Below are 16043 nucleotides of genomic sequence, written 5' to 3' on the forward strand. Positions count from 1 at the left end.
GTCTTCTATCAAAAAAATGTGCAAAACCAGCGTTGCCAGTCTACTTTATCACCGCAATTATGATTCAGCATCTGTTCCCTTTAGTGTGTGATCAGCAAGCGCTGGCGCTGGGGGAGCGGCTGGTCGGCCAACCTCTAGAGACGAGCCGCAGATTGCTCTGAGGTGTTGGCATGCTGCCAAGCCAATTCTGTCCTGTCCTTTCAGATCCTTATCAAGGGCGCCAATAACAAAAGGTAAATCACAGCCCCTATGGGTGAGTGAGGGACAGACAGAGGGACGTCTCTCTGTGTTTATATATATGTTACATCTGTGTGTGACCCCTGTGAACATGTGTGAATGAATGAACATCTTTGATCTGCGTTGTCTGCAAGTGCACATGTGCGTGTTTCTCTGTGTAACATGATGAGACTGTTTATGCAGCAGATTATTTGCAGGTGTATTTTGACTCTACTTGCATGGTTGGACTTAAAAACACCCTCGTGTGTCAGTGCAACAGGCCAGTTAGCAGCTAATCAGCTCACAGCTCACATTCCCCCCATCCATCCTCCTTCCTTGCCTCCCCCTGCTGTCTCCTCTGTGTGTACCTGGTGAGCAGGCAGCAGTCGTGAAGCAGGGTTTCCTCCACGTAAACACCCCGATCCTCTTGCGTGGTCACGATGTGGCCGTTGTGACGCCACCGCAGCTCCACCGAAGGGTCCAGGTAGGAGGCGGTGCACTGCAGAGGTAGGCGGTCCCCACGGAAAACCAGTTGCCTCTGGGAGGGGATGAGCTGGAAGAGAGGCATCTCCAGAGGTCCTTCTGGAAGACGGAGAGAGGATAAAACAGGAAGGTCAGCTTGTAAACCTTCCCTTCCCCCTTCACAAGGAGAGAAGGCAGAGGAAGACAGACAGAGGTCATTCTTCCATCCTTGGGTGAAGAAGATAAATGTAGAATCGAGGTTTCAGAGGATCGGTGTTGGGTGGAAATTTGAGATACACGTGTACACGACACGTCCCTCAGACCAAACCCACCAGTCATATAAGACAAAGCCACCACGTTTGGACGTTATGCAATATTTCATATCTTCACACATTCCTTAAATTTCGCTGGAGCTCACACCACTTAGCTGCACACTTTTACAACATATTAATACACAATAGAAACCCAGAAACTGTGAAGACAAGTAATATCTTCACACCTATTTCATTTAAAAAAACAGAGAAATAGAACTACACACCTTTTTAATTAATCTTTCTCTTGGGCACAGAAGACTGACACAGCTTAATAACCTTGTTAGCTCAACACTCCTGATTCAAACTTGATAAAATCAAAACAAAACTCACACAAACCATCTTCGTTACTGTTGCTATTAATCTAGTTAGTACCTTCACTGTTCCAACAATCACCAGCTCCAGTTTAGTCAAAATGAATCCTTAAATAACCAAGTTAGATGTGGAAAAACATGCTGTTATTCCCCACAGTCTCTTACTGCCGTTGCTGGCCACCGGCTGTTCACAGTCCAGTAATTATCTATCTACCATTAGGTGTTGCTGTGTGTTTTAGTAGAGCTATGCTTGCTCCACCAGAACAGACCAGAGACTGAGCTCTGGTGATCTGGCTAATTCATGATACATGAAGACATGATTCACTTTATAAGTAAAAGATGCATCCTTCCCATTACCCTTACCCTAACCTTAACCATCTCACTTTTAAAGTAATATTTCATACATAGCTCATTGCTAACTTCTTAACTTTTGTTCGGACTCCAGCTTCTGGGCCAAGGAGCAAAGGGGGCAGATCATGGAGTGGTGTTCAGGTACGGTAGGGAGTCCTGTAGCTAGAGGGGGGTTCATGTAGCTGCTCTTGCTGGAGAAGTTTGCCTATCTAGCAAATATGTTAAAATGTCAATTGCAGACTTACATGGATGGACGAAAGTCAGATTCATATCAATTCTACCACTGTGGCTGAATGGGCATTGACAGTGTTTAGCATGTCAAAGGCCAAAACAGTAATTACATTTTTTGGTGTTGTTGTTAACCCTAACCCATGCACCTACACAGAAACGCATGTGCATGCACCTGAGATATTGTGAACACACATACCCACGAATGCACAGACACATTCTGTCAAGGTCACACCCCTCCCCCCCGTCGTTACCACATGTTGTTGCTGTTGCTGTGTGAGATGAACAGCAGCTGATAAAGAAGAACAGCCTTGAGCGCTGCCCTGGACTCTCCTTGACTCCTTACATGTTCACAATGGAAACCTGCCGCAACACCAGTGATAGGATTATTTACCTAGCAGCTGGCTAAGTCCTCAAGCCTTTTTTTTTTTTTTGGGCCAGAGAATAGTGATAAGAATGAGATTAGAAAACAGGAGAGAGTGTTTAGCTCAGTGCCAGAATATGAAAAGGGGGTTTGATTTTGATTGAAAATCCCTCAGGCTATGATTGATCTAATCATACCGCGGATACAGAACATACAAGACAATGTTCCTAATCATGATGAGCCAGTGTTTCCTGGCTTGGTGAGCATTGTACTGGCCATGTATCTTTTTTTTTTTGATCCAGGATTAGCCATGTGCTTTGCCAGCTCCCTCTACCACCTCGGGAATTCCTTTGGTTTGTTCATACAAGACATTTCCTTGGACGTGCTCCAAAGAGCAGCGTAAGCAAGCGCTTTGCCTTCGCTTGTATACCAATCAATTGTGGATGTTGCTGCTGACAGGCAATTCGATATAGGGGGTCATAAAGTCTTTTATTGCTCCATGCATTGGTTTGAAAAAAAACAAAAAAAAAACACTAAAAGATCCATATCAGGTGAATGTCTACAGCCCACAACTTAACACTTCTTTTGAGCCGAAAAGAGCAGCCAGCGTATTTATGGTAATACATAACCCGCTAAGCAATCATGGATATTAACACATGCAGAGCTCTGACCTCAATTTTCTACATAAGTAATTCATAATCACAGGTGCATAATCATAAGTGCCATGCTTTGGAGAGTAACATTAAAAATCTGTCACTAATATTGGCTCCTCCATGATGACATCTCTGTGTAATTACTCGAGCCGACCCTGTTAGAGTGCTAAGACTCTATGATAGTCTTCGGCGACAGTGGCTGAGGCTTTGTTATCTCCCGCGGGTGGCACACAGCAGAAACAGCATGGGGGCCATTGACTGTTGACTTGGCTGATGCTGATACTGTTGAAACAACGCTTTGAGCCAAGGATCAGAGTGTGGCTGCTTGCCTTCAGCCGTAGGACACTGCCAGAGCAAAATGCAATTATTGGTTGTGTGTGTGTGTGTGTGTGTGTGTAGTAGAAGGAAAGGAAGGGACAGAGGCATAATGATATGTATGCCTGTATCTGCGAGCGTGAGTATATTAGCACTGTGGCTCAATATGTGCGACAAACACTGATGCACCATGACTACCAGGGCTTTGTTAGGATACAGATAACTAATTACCAGTTGCAGTCTTTCTCAGTGGAGCCTGGTGTGTGTTTTTACAGTGTTCGATCCATAAGTTCCTTTAACTACACACACATGAAGATCATAAGATCGCAGCCTTATTTTAAGAGGCTGTATTCTTGCTCTGCTGTCAGTCATGAGTTGCCTTTATTTATGACTGATGGCTGTATATTGCGGTTGTATGGACACAGCAGTAGAACGACATTTTAAGGGGAAATACTGCCCCCCATTCCAATGTTTTTTTTTACTTTTAAGTGAAGATGACATTAGTTTGCGATGTATTTCTTTGTATGCTCATATTCTCCGGTTACGTTACTTCAAGTGTTCACATTACGTAGTCTACACTGCTCCATGCAGCTACATTCTAAAATCAGGGAAATATGTAATCTGGGTTGCTGATATTCTTAATTTCTCCCTGTTTCGGTTCATTTTTCTCCTGGAACATGTTCAGTTGTGAATATTCTGGTTTAGAAGCTTATATAGTCTATATTTTATGGTAGAAAGTGTTGCTATTCTCCTTTTATAGTCATTCCCCACCTGCAAGTCCATTACTACATGTAGCTACACGCTAACATCAGACAAATATGTAATCTTGGCTGCTGATGTTGTTTATATCTCCTCGATTTTGGATCTTAATTTTGCTGAAACATGTCCTGTTTTGTTGAGAAGCTTTAATTTGATATTTTTCATGGCGATGCAGTGCAGAGACGGCATGATACGAAAGACGGAGAAACAATAACCAATCAGAGTCAACTGGGTTTTTTCGGGAGGGGTGCTCAGGGATAGAGGCGCTAAAATGGAGTGTTCAAGATAGAGGTTCAAGTGTTTTTGGGCCATTAAAGCATAAAAACATGTTCCAGTAGAAGTCCAAAATGCAAGTATGAACCTGAAAATGAGTATAACATGTCCCCTTTTAATGTCTGATTAAACCAAAGCCCAGTTTGATTCTATTTCTGTATTCAGCCTGCCTTCATACTGCATGCATGTAATCTATTTAGTCTCATTGATATCAGTCTCACAGTTTACTGTTTGCTCTCTTCACTCCATATCACAGCTGTATTAAGTTACTGCTGATGCAAATGAAACATCCTACCGCGTCTGCTTCACATTAAACGGCTCTTGTTGTGAAGCAGCCACAGGAAACGTAATGTATTTGTTACCGTAGTTAAAGCTGACTGCCATCGTTCATCAAAAGTGTGTCTGCAAAACAAGAAAAAGCTTATTTATAGGCCTAATTTTTAACTGCAGTCTTACACATTATAAATACATTTGCCAGGCAGCAATTCTAATTCTCCGTTCTGTCTTGAATTTGTCTATTGATGTCTTTGAATTTTAAAACAGGATAATGAAAACTGTTCTAAAGACTTTCACATTTTTACTTTGTATGATCTGATTTACTTAACGGTTTGCCTTCATTCCTGCCACACCTTCAGTTTTTTGCCATTGTGTCCCAGTTAACAGTTACATGCTTTAAAGTCATGACATAGCATGAACAAGTAATGTCAACTGAAAATGTAATGTCCAACCTCCACAGAGACAACAGGAGCTTGATGTGATTCGAGTCTGAGGCCAATCCAAGCTCCCGCTGTGCTGCATCATTAAATGTAAATGAAATTCATCAATTTGTAAAAACATTTTAAATCTATCAATTTATTAATCATCCCTGAATTCTGAAAAGTCAATAATTACTCACATGCTGGCACACGCCAGGCTCCATAATTCTCAGTTAGCATTACAGTTATTGTGGAAAAGATTTTTTGGGGGTGAAAATGACAGATGGATGGATATAAATCTGGATAGAAGAACGGTGATTGATGGATTTATTTCCTTTCCTTGTTTATTAACACAACAAAAGATTTCAGTTTTGAAATGTGATTGTGACGTTGTTTTTTTCATAGTTTCTCAGACTGATACTTGTTTCTAGAGTCACTTTATTATCCCTTTCTTATAGCAACTGACTCCTAAAAAGGTGGCTGAACTTCAAAGACCCCTGTGACAGACTGTCAGGTTATTTCATGATATTAAATGTTATTAAATCATTAGAGGCGCACCACAGGCTAAAAGACACGGGCCTGCATGTGAAATTTCATTTAATGACAAAATGCCCATAAAGGGCAGTTGCACTGCTGTGTCATCATGCAATAAATACTTGCTTTAGAAAGCAGAGGCTTGTCCTGCAGCGCATAATATGCCATGTGCTCCGGACTTTATGTCTGCGCTGCGGCTCCCCTCCCAGCGGTGTTAAAGAACCAGACGGCCGTAGCTAGATGAGTCCAACAGACGCTTGCCCTGACCTCAACACAGGAAGCACCTGATCCTAGCAGGACGCTTCGTGCGCTCCTCTGTTCCCCCTCATTTGCAGGCAGCACCCGACCTGCATCAGCGCGGGGACAAGGGCTCATTGCTGGAATGTACGGTGCAGACATCTGCTACCCATCACGCTGAGGCCGCTGGAGAAAGAAACAGATGCATCTTGTGTGACATGTCTTCATAAAAACAATGGGGGAAAATCTCTGCGGAGAAATATTAATATTTTCAATGAGGTGTGAGCGTAGAGAAGGGATATTTTTGTCCTATCCCATCATTTTTCTTGATAACAAGAACCTTGCATCAGGTGCTGAGCAATATCCCATCCACGCAGCCTTAACAAGGTCCTGGCCAGTGTACGCGGCTGGACGACATTCCCTAACAAAGTGAAGCCTCATGAAAATGACAACCATCAAATAACATTAAAAAATATGGCTGTCAGAGCACCATGCTGTGTCCAATTGAAAACTGTTTGCTGCCAAGTGAATGAATGAGGTATTGTAAGATGGAGTTGTGCTGAGAGGTGGATGGATCCAAGCATGGCGAGAGCAGGGAGCCCAGAACGTTATCATTGTAATCCCATAATGGACGCTTTAGGGCCTGAAAGGAGCGCTTCTCGTCCTGCCACTGGATTCCACTCATGGCTCTTTGTCTGTGGACTGCACAGAATTACCCTGTAATTGCTTTGGATTGTTCTGTGTAAATGAAAAACACATACAATTAGGATTACATAGAATAACCCCACAGTGTCTGTGGTGCAGACGTCTCGGGACGGCGCCGTCTGTGTACGCAAAAAAACCTTCAGGTGGGAGGACATGTGTATGCTGCAGACTGGGACACATTTTTCCTCATTACTTTGCTGCAAACTGTTTCGCATCATGCATACAGTGCATCTTCATATAATGCCCTCCCCCTCACTTCACACATACACACATGCACAAACACACACAGGCACTACTAACCAATGATTTTCTCATTCCACAGCAATATCCCCTACGTGAACCAGATGTAAGGAGAAGAGGAGGATGATTCTATCACATATGAGATACAATTCCCCTGTGGACCGCGGCACAGAGCGGGGAGATAGAGCAGCGGAGGGGAGACGGGGAGGGAGGCATGGGGAGATTGCCTGTCTGTAACCGGTCTTTCAGAGAAATAAAAAAAAAGAAAGTAAAGACTCTTGGATTTCTCTTAACTGTAGCTAACAGCTTCCAGTCAGCAAAGAGGTCATTTTGTTCTGCTTAAAACCCTGTTTGATGCACCCGTTGCAACATTGTCTATATTGATCTTTTTAGTCTTAAAATTAATTTAGCTTTAAAAGTCTTTTGCATAAAGTGTGCATGTTTAAAAAAAAATCACTTTTCTAAAAACCCCTCTTGGATCAGCTGGAAAAATTGTAGCAAAGCTGAAAACAGGGCTGTTTTTCAGAGTTTTTAGAGATCCGTGTTTCTCAGCCACGCTACAATCATGTAATAATCTTACAAAACACAATGCATTGTTGTAGATGAAACCACCTGATACAAAGGAGTTCAAATGAGCACAACTCTAAACATTTACGGCAGTATAACGCAACATACAAATTAATGCAGCAGTGGCAGTCATCCAAAAAAAATAAAAAACAACAGGGAAACAATGATAGGAACAATTTTGCTGCACATTGACTTCTTTTACATTAAGTACTTTTAGTATATTTTACTAATAGGGTTGGGTATCCTAAATCTGCAAAGGCAAAGTTAAACTTAAAAAATGTTACAGCATAGTTTTCAGTCTAAGTATACTAAAATTCATACATATTTATATTATTAATCTGTGCTCACCTGCACACACATTTGCTAGCTCACTCTATTTTTCTCACTCACACTCACAGTCTGTTTCATTATTCACACAATCTGACACCAAAATAAGGCTACGAAATCTGCATTATGACTCGTTCCTGTTGGTACCAGTTGTATAAGAATCTGTGCTATGTTGGCACCGAATTTTGGTACCCAACCCTATTTAGTAATAGCACTTGCATAGTTCATTTTACTTAAGTGCAATTTTAGATGCAGGACCACCTACGTATAGTAGAGTATTTTCCCAGTGTGGTATTATTAGTTCTTTTACTGGAGTAAAGGATCTGAATACTCTCCTCCACTGCAGCTCAGTGTACAGGTGCTGTCAATCTCTCCTTATTCCTTATCAGAGAAGCGCTGCTCCTCGGTAAATTTACTTTTAACCGGACTACCACTGCGCTGATCTACTACAGCAAAGTGCCAGCACATACTCGCAGACTGTCTCTGCAGCAACAGCCAAATTCTCCTCTGTGGTACCCGACCAGAGCTGCTGCTAATCAGGCTGACCTGTGAGCTAGACAGAGCGAGTATAACTGCAGCGACGGTGAACAGCGAGGGTCAATCAAAGAAAGGTGAAAGGCCACCCTACTGCATGCATGGTAAATGCAAAACAAAATGCATGGACTTAATTTCTTGCAGCGATGTATGCTCATTTCAGCAGCCCGACCTCATTCACCTGGTTCACCCCAGAACGTTGTCCTCACAGACCTTCTCCCCCATTCTATTTCAATCTCCTCGGATCTGCACAAATCACATAAATGGCCTATTTTTGTTTCAAAACAGCTACTTTTGCTTAAAAGCGAAAAGTCTGCACCCCTGTGAAAAAGAAACAAGGACGGACAAGTCTTGCAATGCAGTCTTCTTTCCTTTTGTCTTTCTCAGCATTTCTTGTGTTTTTCTGCTTCTCTGCTGTAGGTAAGGGCAAACACACACCATGCTGTGTAGTTTTCAGATAAAGGGCCCCCCCATTTTCCAAAACTATAATTATAGGGAAGGTTTTGCTGAGCACACCTGATCTTTTCCACCATCCTCCTGCTGCATATTCAGACATTTTCACAACTGGCAACTTCCCAGCTCAACTGCAGTCCTTTAAAGCTGGCCACAGAGCAACTTCAGTATGACTACCAGTTCAAGTATTATATGTTTTACTGAAAGAGCTTTGACAGAAATTTGAGAGGCAGAGGAGAGCACAGCTCATTTATTTTCCTGGCACTTCCTCGGCTGATCTGAGGATTTGAACGAGTGACTTCTGTAGCACAAGCTTCTTCCTCTGGCTCTTGAGACTATTGCTGCCCCCAACACAAGTGGCACATAATATGGAAAAGACTGCACAAGGATGGTATCAAGACACAATTTTTGCCTGGGGCTTTCTCTCTGGCAATTTTGCACTAAATCACTGCTTTATATCAGGCCTGTCAAACAGTTCACAGCAGGTGGAGAGATAACACTGGAGAGGGGAACCTATTATCAGAATAGATTACTTAATCATGTTCTAATTGTGCTAATCACTTGAAAATGCAATGTTAGTGAAATGAAAGTGTTTCTTGTTAATGAGAAGTCTCAGGAGGCGTACCTAAAGTGTAAAGATACCCCTTATCTTACAGATTGCTTTTTGTTAGCGTGCAGCAAAACATCCATCTTAAAGGGAACCCATTATGCTCATTTTTAGGTTCATACTTAGATTTTTAGGTTTCTACTAGCACATGTTTGCAGGCTTCATTGTTCAAACAACACTTTGTCTGTGTGGAAACACCTGTATTCACCCTTTGTCTGAAATGCTCTCTTGTAGCACCTTTCTCTTTTTTTAAAAAAAGATTATTTTTGGGGGGATTTTTCCCTTTATTGATAGGACAGCTGTAGAATGACAGGAAATGTGGGAGAGAGGGAGAGTGACACGCAGCAAAGGGCCACAGGCTGGAATCGAACCCCGACCGCTGCTAAGGCCTCAGCATGTGGGGTGCACACTCTAACAGGTGAGCTACAGGTCACCCCAGCACCTTTATCTTTAAGCCCCCCTCCCAAAAAAGCCCTGTCTGCAGCCATGAGAATAACTGTAATAGTTAGAGTATGATGGCACATTCAAGATGAAAGATCACCAATAAAAGCTTCTTAACACAAGCGAACATGTTCCAGCCAAAACTTGATTTGAAATAGGGGGAAATTAACAACAAAACTGTGCAACCAACATCAGCTAATGTATTTCCCTAAAGTTAGCATGTAGGCTAGCTACATGTAGCAGTGTGCTTGCAGCCAAGGAATGACTGCACCTGAATATAACAGCACTTTCTACCATGAAAAATCCACGATAAGAGCTTCTAAACCAAAATTGTGACAACCAGACATGTTCCAGCAGGAATATGATCCCAAATCTAGGACAAATTTACAACACTGGCAACAAAGGTAAGATTTTTACCCGATGTTAGCATGTAGCTACAAGTAGCAGAGTAGGTTATGAAATATAAATACTTGCAGTAATGCACCCGGATGGGATGACCATATAAAAAAATGAGTCAGGATGTCCCGTTAGAAGTCTTAAAGCCAGATCAAATTGCTTAAACTCAGATTAGTGCTATCCTTGTTTCCACATTACAAAATTTCACACAGGCACAGACCCGTACAGGACCTTGCACACTCATGCAAACAAAAAGTCTAAACCTTAAAATCATATATTTTACCCCAAAATAAAGTTGAGAACATACCGTCATGAAAGCCAAAAGACTCAAACATGAAATAAGACGTCTTTCTTTTGAAGCTTCACAACTTAAAATAAGTGTCAAGTCACACGGGAGGTCCTGACACAGATGTGCTATTGTGTATCTTTTGCATATAGTTCCCAATATCCACTAGTTCTGAACTGCTAATTGACACAAGACAAGTAACAAGTAACATGTATGTTACTTAGTTATTAGTGCATTTTTTACCATATACATACTAAAAACAAGTCAATTTCATATTAAATGTAAATATGCCATCATCTCTAGTTTTTTTGCAGCAAGTTAAGAGAAAAAAATATCCCCTACAATCTATTGTTTACAGGTATGATGATTTAAAATGTTTCTCTGCTTGCTTATAAATTAGGGGATACACTAACATGCATGTCAAGAGTTTCCCCTTACTGGAAAAATCTTGAATTTCATGGAAACCAAATGACATCATGTTGTATATTTACATGTGTTTAATAAACACCAAACAGAACCACACAGGCCTGGCATCATTCTCTGAAATATAAGAATCCACTTCCCTGACTGTTACTCTATTATTTCTCCCAGGCCTTAATCCCTTCAGGAATTGTATTCAATTACATTTGCGACCTGCTTATCTTAAATCAAGATGCATTTGCAGCCTCCTTTGTGAATCATAAACAAAACCAAAATGCATTTATATGCTGTATTCTGTCATTATTTTTCTTGATAAAATTCACATTGTGAGAATATTTCCCCTCAGAGAAAGTAAACTTTTCAGGCATTTCCTATCTGGCTGTCTCTTAAACAGATGATTTCAAAACTCACAGACCTGCTGCTTTCATTCTGGCCTCACACTCAAATAATAATTTTCACCTGGGATGCCAGGTGGAAATCTATTAATGTACTAATTAACAAAAGTGCTAATTCTGTGGAACATTATTTGGGGACTATGGGCAGGATATCAATTTGATGATTCAAATTCAGTCTGACGCAGGAAAAATATTAAGTTCTCTGACTTCAATTATGACTATAATTTTTATGCAAGCTTGCATAAGATATTACACTTCTCAATCAGTTAGTGAGAATATTGAGTATAAAAGTGGACGTGCTAAGACATTACATTTGTTCTCTTTGAAGAATATATTTGGACTGTTTTTATTTCACACGAAACTGTATTTAGAGCAACATGCTACAAAATCTAAAACAAACTACTGTTAGCCATGGACATATATACATAGACGCCGCATTGCTCACTGAATCGTACGTCATTGTGCCGCCATACTGGATGTGGCAGCAATCTGCCAGGCTGGAAAGAAAACCGAAAAAAAGCTGTGCAAGACGATTAATTTCCGAGGGTTTTAACTTATCTCCATGAGCAGAGCTTCCTACCTGAATATATATAAACAAATGTTGCGTATGTCTCTTTATGCCCACTACAAGTAAAGTAATTTTGAATTTTGAATCAGAAAGTGTTTAGTATTAATTATGCTGGTACTTTTCATCCTATTTTTACTTTTCATCATATTTCGAAGAGGAAACGGAAATCCCTTCACTTGTTTAACCAGTCAAATCATCTCAAGCACTTTGTAACCTTATCATATTACTGGCAAGGTTTCATATCCACAAATGTCAGGAGTTGAGAACTAAACCCTCTTTTCATCCCCTCAAAAAGGAAGCTGAATCCTACATTAGAACACGATATACCTCAAGCTGTATAAAAGCTGTGAATACGAGAAATCTGTGCTCAAAATTTAATGTTAATTTAATTTTAACATATACTTTACTTTTATTCTATTTGTGTATGTATTCTTTTTAATTCATATTCCTCTATTTTCAGCTGGTTCATTTTTTTTCCTTTTTTTTTATCATCCCCTGGTGCTGAATGTTTGTATGGCTGTCTGTTCTTTGCTTTTTGTTATTGTTTTATATTCATTTGCTGTCTTGAAAATCAAGTTTAATGCCAAAAAAATGATATTGACCAAACTTTGGATAACTGACTTGCATAAAATTTTGTGCATACTTATAATAGTAGCCCATTACCTGTTTACATTTGTTTTTTAGAATAAAAAAAGGGTACCTAATTTTCGGAGTATATCACTTCACTGCTAAAAAAAAAAAAAAGAGAGCAGACACACTGCCAGTTGCAGTTTCATATTTTGATTAGCAGACTTTGTTAATTTTTTTTGTCTAAATTATTGTATATTAATCACTGAATACAAAAACGATTCATCAGAATCAGTTAAAGGTAAACGTTAATGCTTTTTATTCAGAAAACCCACAGTTTTTACCTCTAATTGTATTTGTTTACAGGGCAGAGCTGCCACATCCAATATGGCGGACACAGTGATGTATCACAGCAACGGGCCAACACTGTCAATGCGGCGTTTACGTATATATGTCTATGCTATTAGCTAGCTAAGAGTACAGCAAGTAACACGCTTAAGTGCAAACCCTACAGCTTTTGTAGTTTAATTAATATGCAAGCTAAATGACAGCAACAAAATACATTTAACTGCAGAAATGTTAAAAATCTTGGTGGTATTTTTATTTTCATCTCATTTTTACTCACACAGTAGGCTCTCTCATGTTGCACACCACATTGTCAATAAAGTGTTTGCTTTAATAGAAAAAAAATAATTAAAAAAATAACCAAACATGGCACCTCTATGTTAACCTCACACTAATACTGTGATTCCTTACCACATTTAAGTTGCTGTTCACGTAGGTTGCGAAACTCCAGTCCGTGGAGATGGGTGGGGAACACACACACCGTGTCGTTGCCAATCCTCACCGAGCTGCTTCGGGCCCAGAGGAGCAGCCACTTCAGCTGACAGTCACAGAACAAAGTCTCAGTGCTGAAGTGCCTGGTGGGAAAACCAGCGTGCAGTTAGCTACAACCTGTGTGACTTGTGTTACTGAATTTGAGTGACTTCCTTCATCCTGTGTTGTCACAGCAACAGGGAAACACAGGTGTAAATGTTACCGTAAATTATGGTTTTATTTAACTTATGCGTTGTGCATGCTGACTCACTGCTTACTAACCCACCCGACAGATCCATCATTAATGTCATTAGTCCAGCTGTGCCTTCCCTGCTATAATCAGTCAAAACATCTGTAATGACTAGAATAACCACCTCACACTCCAGGTGTATCTGCACTCACAGTTTACATACATGTCTGTGAAAACATGAATGCTTCACGCACATCTTCCCCCAGCACAGAAGATGTACACCATCGGTTCAGTATCTGACCAAATGTCTATATCCCTCTGTTCCAGTGGTATGACATTGAATAATGGCTAGAAAAGCGTTTTTGCAAAACATTACAATACAGGGAAGTTTATCTGTGAGATTTTATATATAAAATGACATCACTTCATCATTTTAACCTATAAGACATTTTTGTGAAATTTGGTCACAATTACATATGAATTGTTGAGTTTATATGTCCAAAAACATCTTTTGTGAGGTCATGGTGACCTTGACCACTGACTTTTGATCATCAAATTCTAAGCCTTTTATTCAAATTTGGCACTCATGTCCAAGAAGACATTCCCCTGAGGCCTTCTTGAAATAATGAGTACACCAGAATGAGACACAAGGTCGCAGTGACCTTGACCTTTGGCCACCAAAATCTAAGAAATTGATCATAGAGTCAAAGTCAATGTTTGTGCCAAATTTGAGGAAATTCCCTAGAGGTATTCTTGAGATATCGGGTTCACAAGAATGAGACGGATGCATGGACACAGTGGCCTATGACCACCAAAATCTAATAAGTTCATCATGCCAAATTTGAGTAAATTCCCTCAAGGCACTCTTGACATATTGCATTCATGAGAATGAGACAGACAGACAGACGGATAACATAATGCCTCTGGCCTTGGCTATTATTGGAGCAGAGGCATAAAAACAGCCTAAATTTGTGACTGTATCCTTAACATAACAACAGAAATTTAAATGTTTTTTAAAACTACAACTTGAGGTGAGTGAATGCATTAAATAAATGATAAATTTGCCTTACAGCACTCGGAGAGCCACGAGATGTGTGAAGAGTCCCACAGTCAAAGTGGAGAAGATATTCCCAGATAGATTCCTGGAAAAGATCAAACACAAAGACATAAAGACATTTATCCAGAAACAGGTCACTCCTCACATGCACTGAAGCCACACACCTGTGCTGTGCCATGTAGTACTAAATTCACATCAAACATCATATTCTAAACAGACAGAAATTTAGCATAAAGCAGCGTAACACATGTTTTTAATTTAGGGATCACTCACAATTTTGAGAGGTTGCCCAGATCGAGGAACATTTCAGGCGAGAGACAGCCAATCCTGTTGTTGGACAGGTCCCTACAAGGACAAAAAAAAAGGCAAAGGAGAAGAACGGCCATCAATTTTACTGATATTCTAATCAGCACAAGAGACAGCAGTTGGAATATGTGTCTGTTTTAGTGTCTGTGTTTATGTTTGCTTTTTTTTTTTAATAAAGTAAACCGTGTTCATTTATCTGCTAAACTTCCTGGAATATTTGTCCTGATCTTCTGTAACCTTTACTCTTCATATAACGGTTGTTGGCACACATACGCACACACACACAAGCACATACACACCCACGTGCAAATGCAGTGGGCTTCCGTGTGCGAGTGGCTAAGCACTGTCGCGTCCGTGGCTCCGTGCCCTCGCACTCTGTAATTAAAGAGCTGCTTTGCTGGAGCAGCTGTGGGAAAATAAGCAGAGCACTCGAGTAATCACCAGTTGGGGAGCACTTAAATTAGCACTCTGCTGCTCCCCGAGCTTGGCGCACACGCGCCCCGAATCAGCACAGCTAACTCACTGCCTGCATCCCTGCCAGCCCGGATCCCACTAACTATCAGGCTGCAATCATGTCACTCACTCTGATGCCTATATGTAGAAAGCCAGGACGAGAGCAATCGTCGAGAAAATTACTCTCGTAAAAGAAACCAGAAACAAAGAAAAAAAACTCTACTTTTTTCTACTTTCAAAATCATTACTTTGTGCATGTTTACAATGCAAGTTCATGAGACATTTCAAGTCTTATGTAACACTGAAAGTCCAAGTTTGGAAATTGTTAATAAAAACCTGACGAAATAAAGAAGCTTTGTTCCAATTAATATGCATGCTGTCATTTTCTCAACAGTGGAGTGGTAAAGCTGCCTTTTGGAGATATTTACTCCAAACTTAAAAGAGGCTTTTGAAAGAGAAAATAATGCAAATTTTCTTTTACAAATAAAACTTTTAACTCATGAGAAAAAACTCACTCTTGGTAAATTCAGTGAGGTACACTTTGGGGTGCTGCCATTACAGTATTTGGTTTGATGTGACCTGTAGTTTATGGTAGATGGGAGACTTTCAATGGACTGCTACGATCTGCAAGGTGAGGGTCACACAACAGACGGAGGCTCCTCAATGTCAGCAGGCTAATTTCTAACTAGCCTTGTCTATTTGTAGTGTAGAAGAGTGTATAACAAAATTGTCCTTAAACCTGCCATATCTCTCTTCTCTAAGATCTCTATTTAATTTCAATAAATTGTCATTTGAATAATGCTTTGTTTTTTTTCAAATGAAGCGTATATTTAAGAAACAAGTTAATGATTTGTAGAAGGTCTAACCTCCCTGCGGAATACAATCAGATTTGGAAAACATTAAAAGTTGAATAATTTTCTATACTACAGTGATATTATCACTGACTCGTTAATATTTGGGTCTGTCACCCACCAAACGACTTCCACCAGCTCAGTTAAAAGGT

The 16043-nt window shown here is 40.4% G+C and overlaps 1 protein-coding gene across 2 annotated transcripts in view; it reads right to left on the reverse strand.

The window, feature by feature from the left end:
• Nucleotides 1–16043, reverse strand: part of LOC121954402 (adhesion G protein-coupled receptor A3) — a 216533-nt gene that overhangs the window by 164006 nt on the left and 36484 nt on the right. For both annotated transcript variants that reach the window (XM_042501885.1, XM_042501884.1), the window contains exons 4-7: nucleotides 14555–14626; nucleotides 14295–14366; nucleotides 12975–13138; nucleotides 585–798 (exon numbers count right to left, since the gene is read on the reverse strand). In XM_042501885.1, the coding sequence (XP_042357819.1) occupies nucleotides 585–798; nucleotides 12975–13138; nucleotides 14295–14366; nucleotides 14555–14626 (522 nt within the window). The remainder of the gene's footprint in view (nucleotides 1–584; nucleotides 799–12974; nucleotides 13139–14294; nucleotides 14367–14554; nucleotides 14627–16043) is intronic.

The sequence above is a fragment of the Plectropomus leopardus genome, chromosome 15 (assembly GCF_008729295.1).
Source record: "Plectropomus leopardus isolate mb chromosome 15, YSFRI_Pleo_2.0, whole genome shotgun sequence".
NCBI lineage: Eukaryota > Metazoa > Chordata > Actinopteri > Perciformes > Serranidae > Plectropomus > Plectropomus leopardus.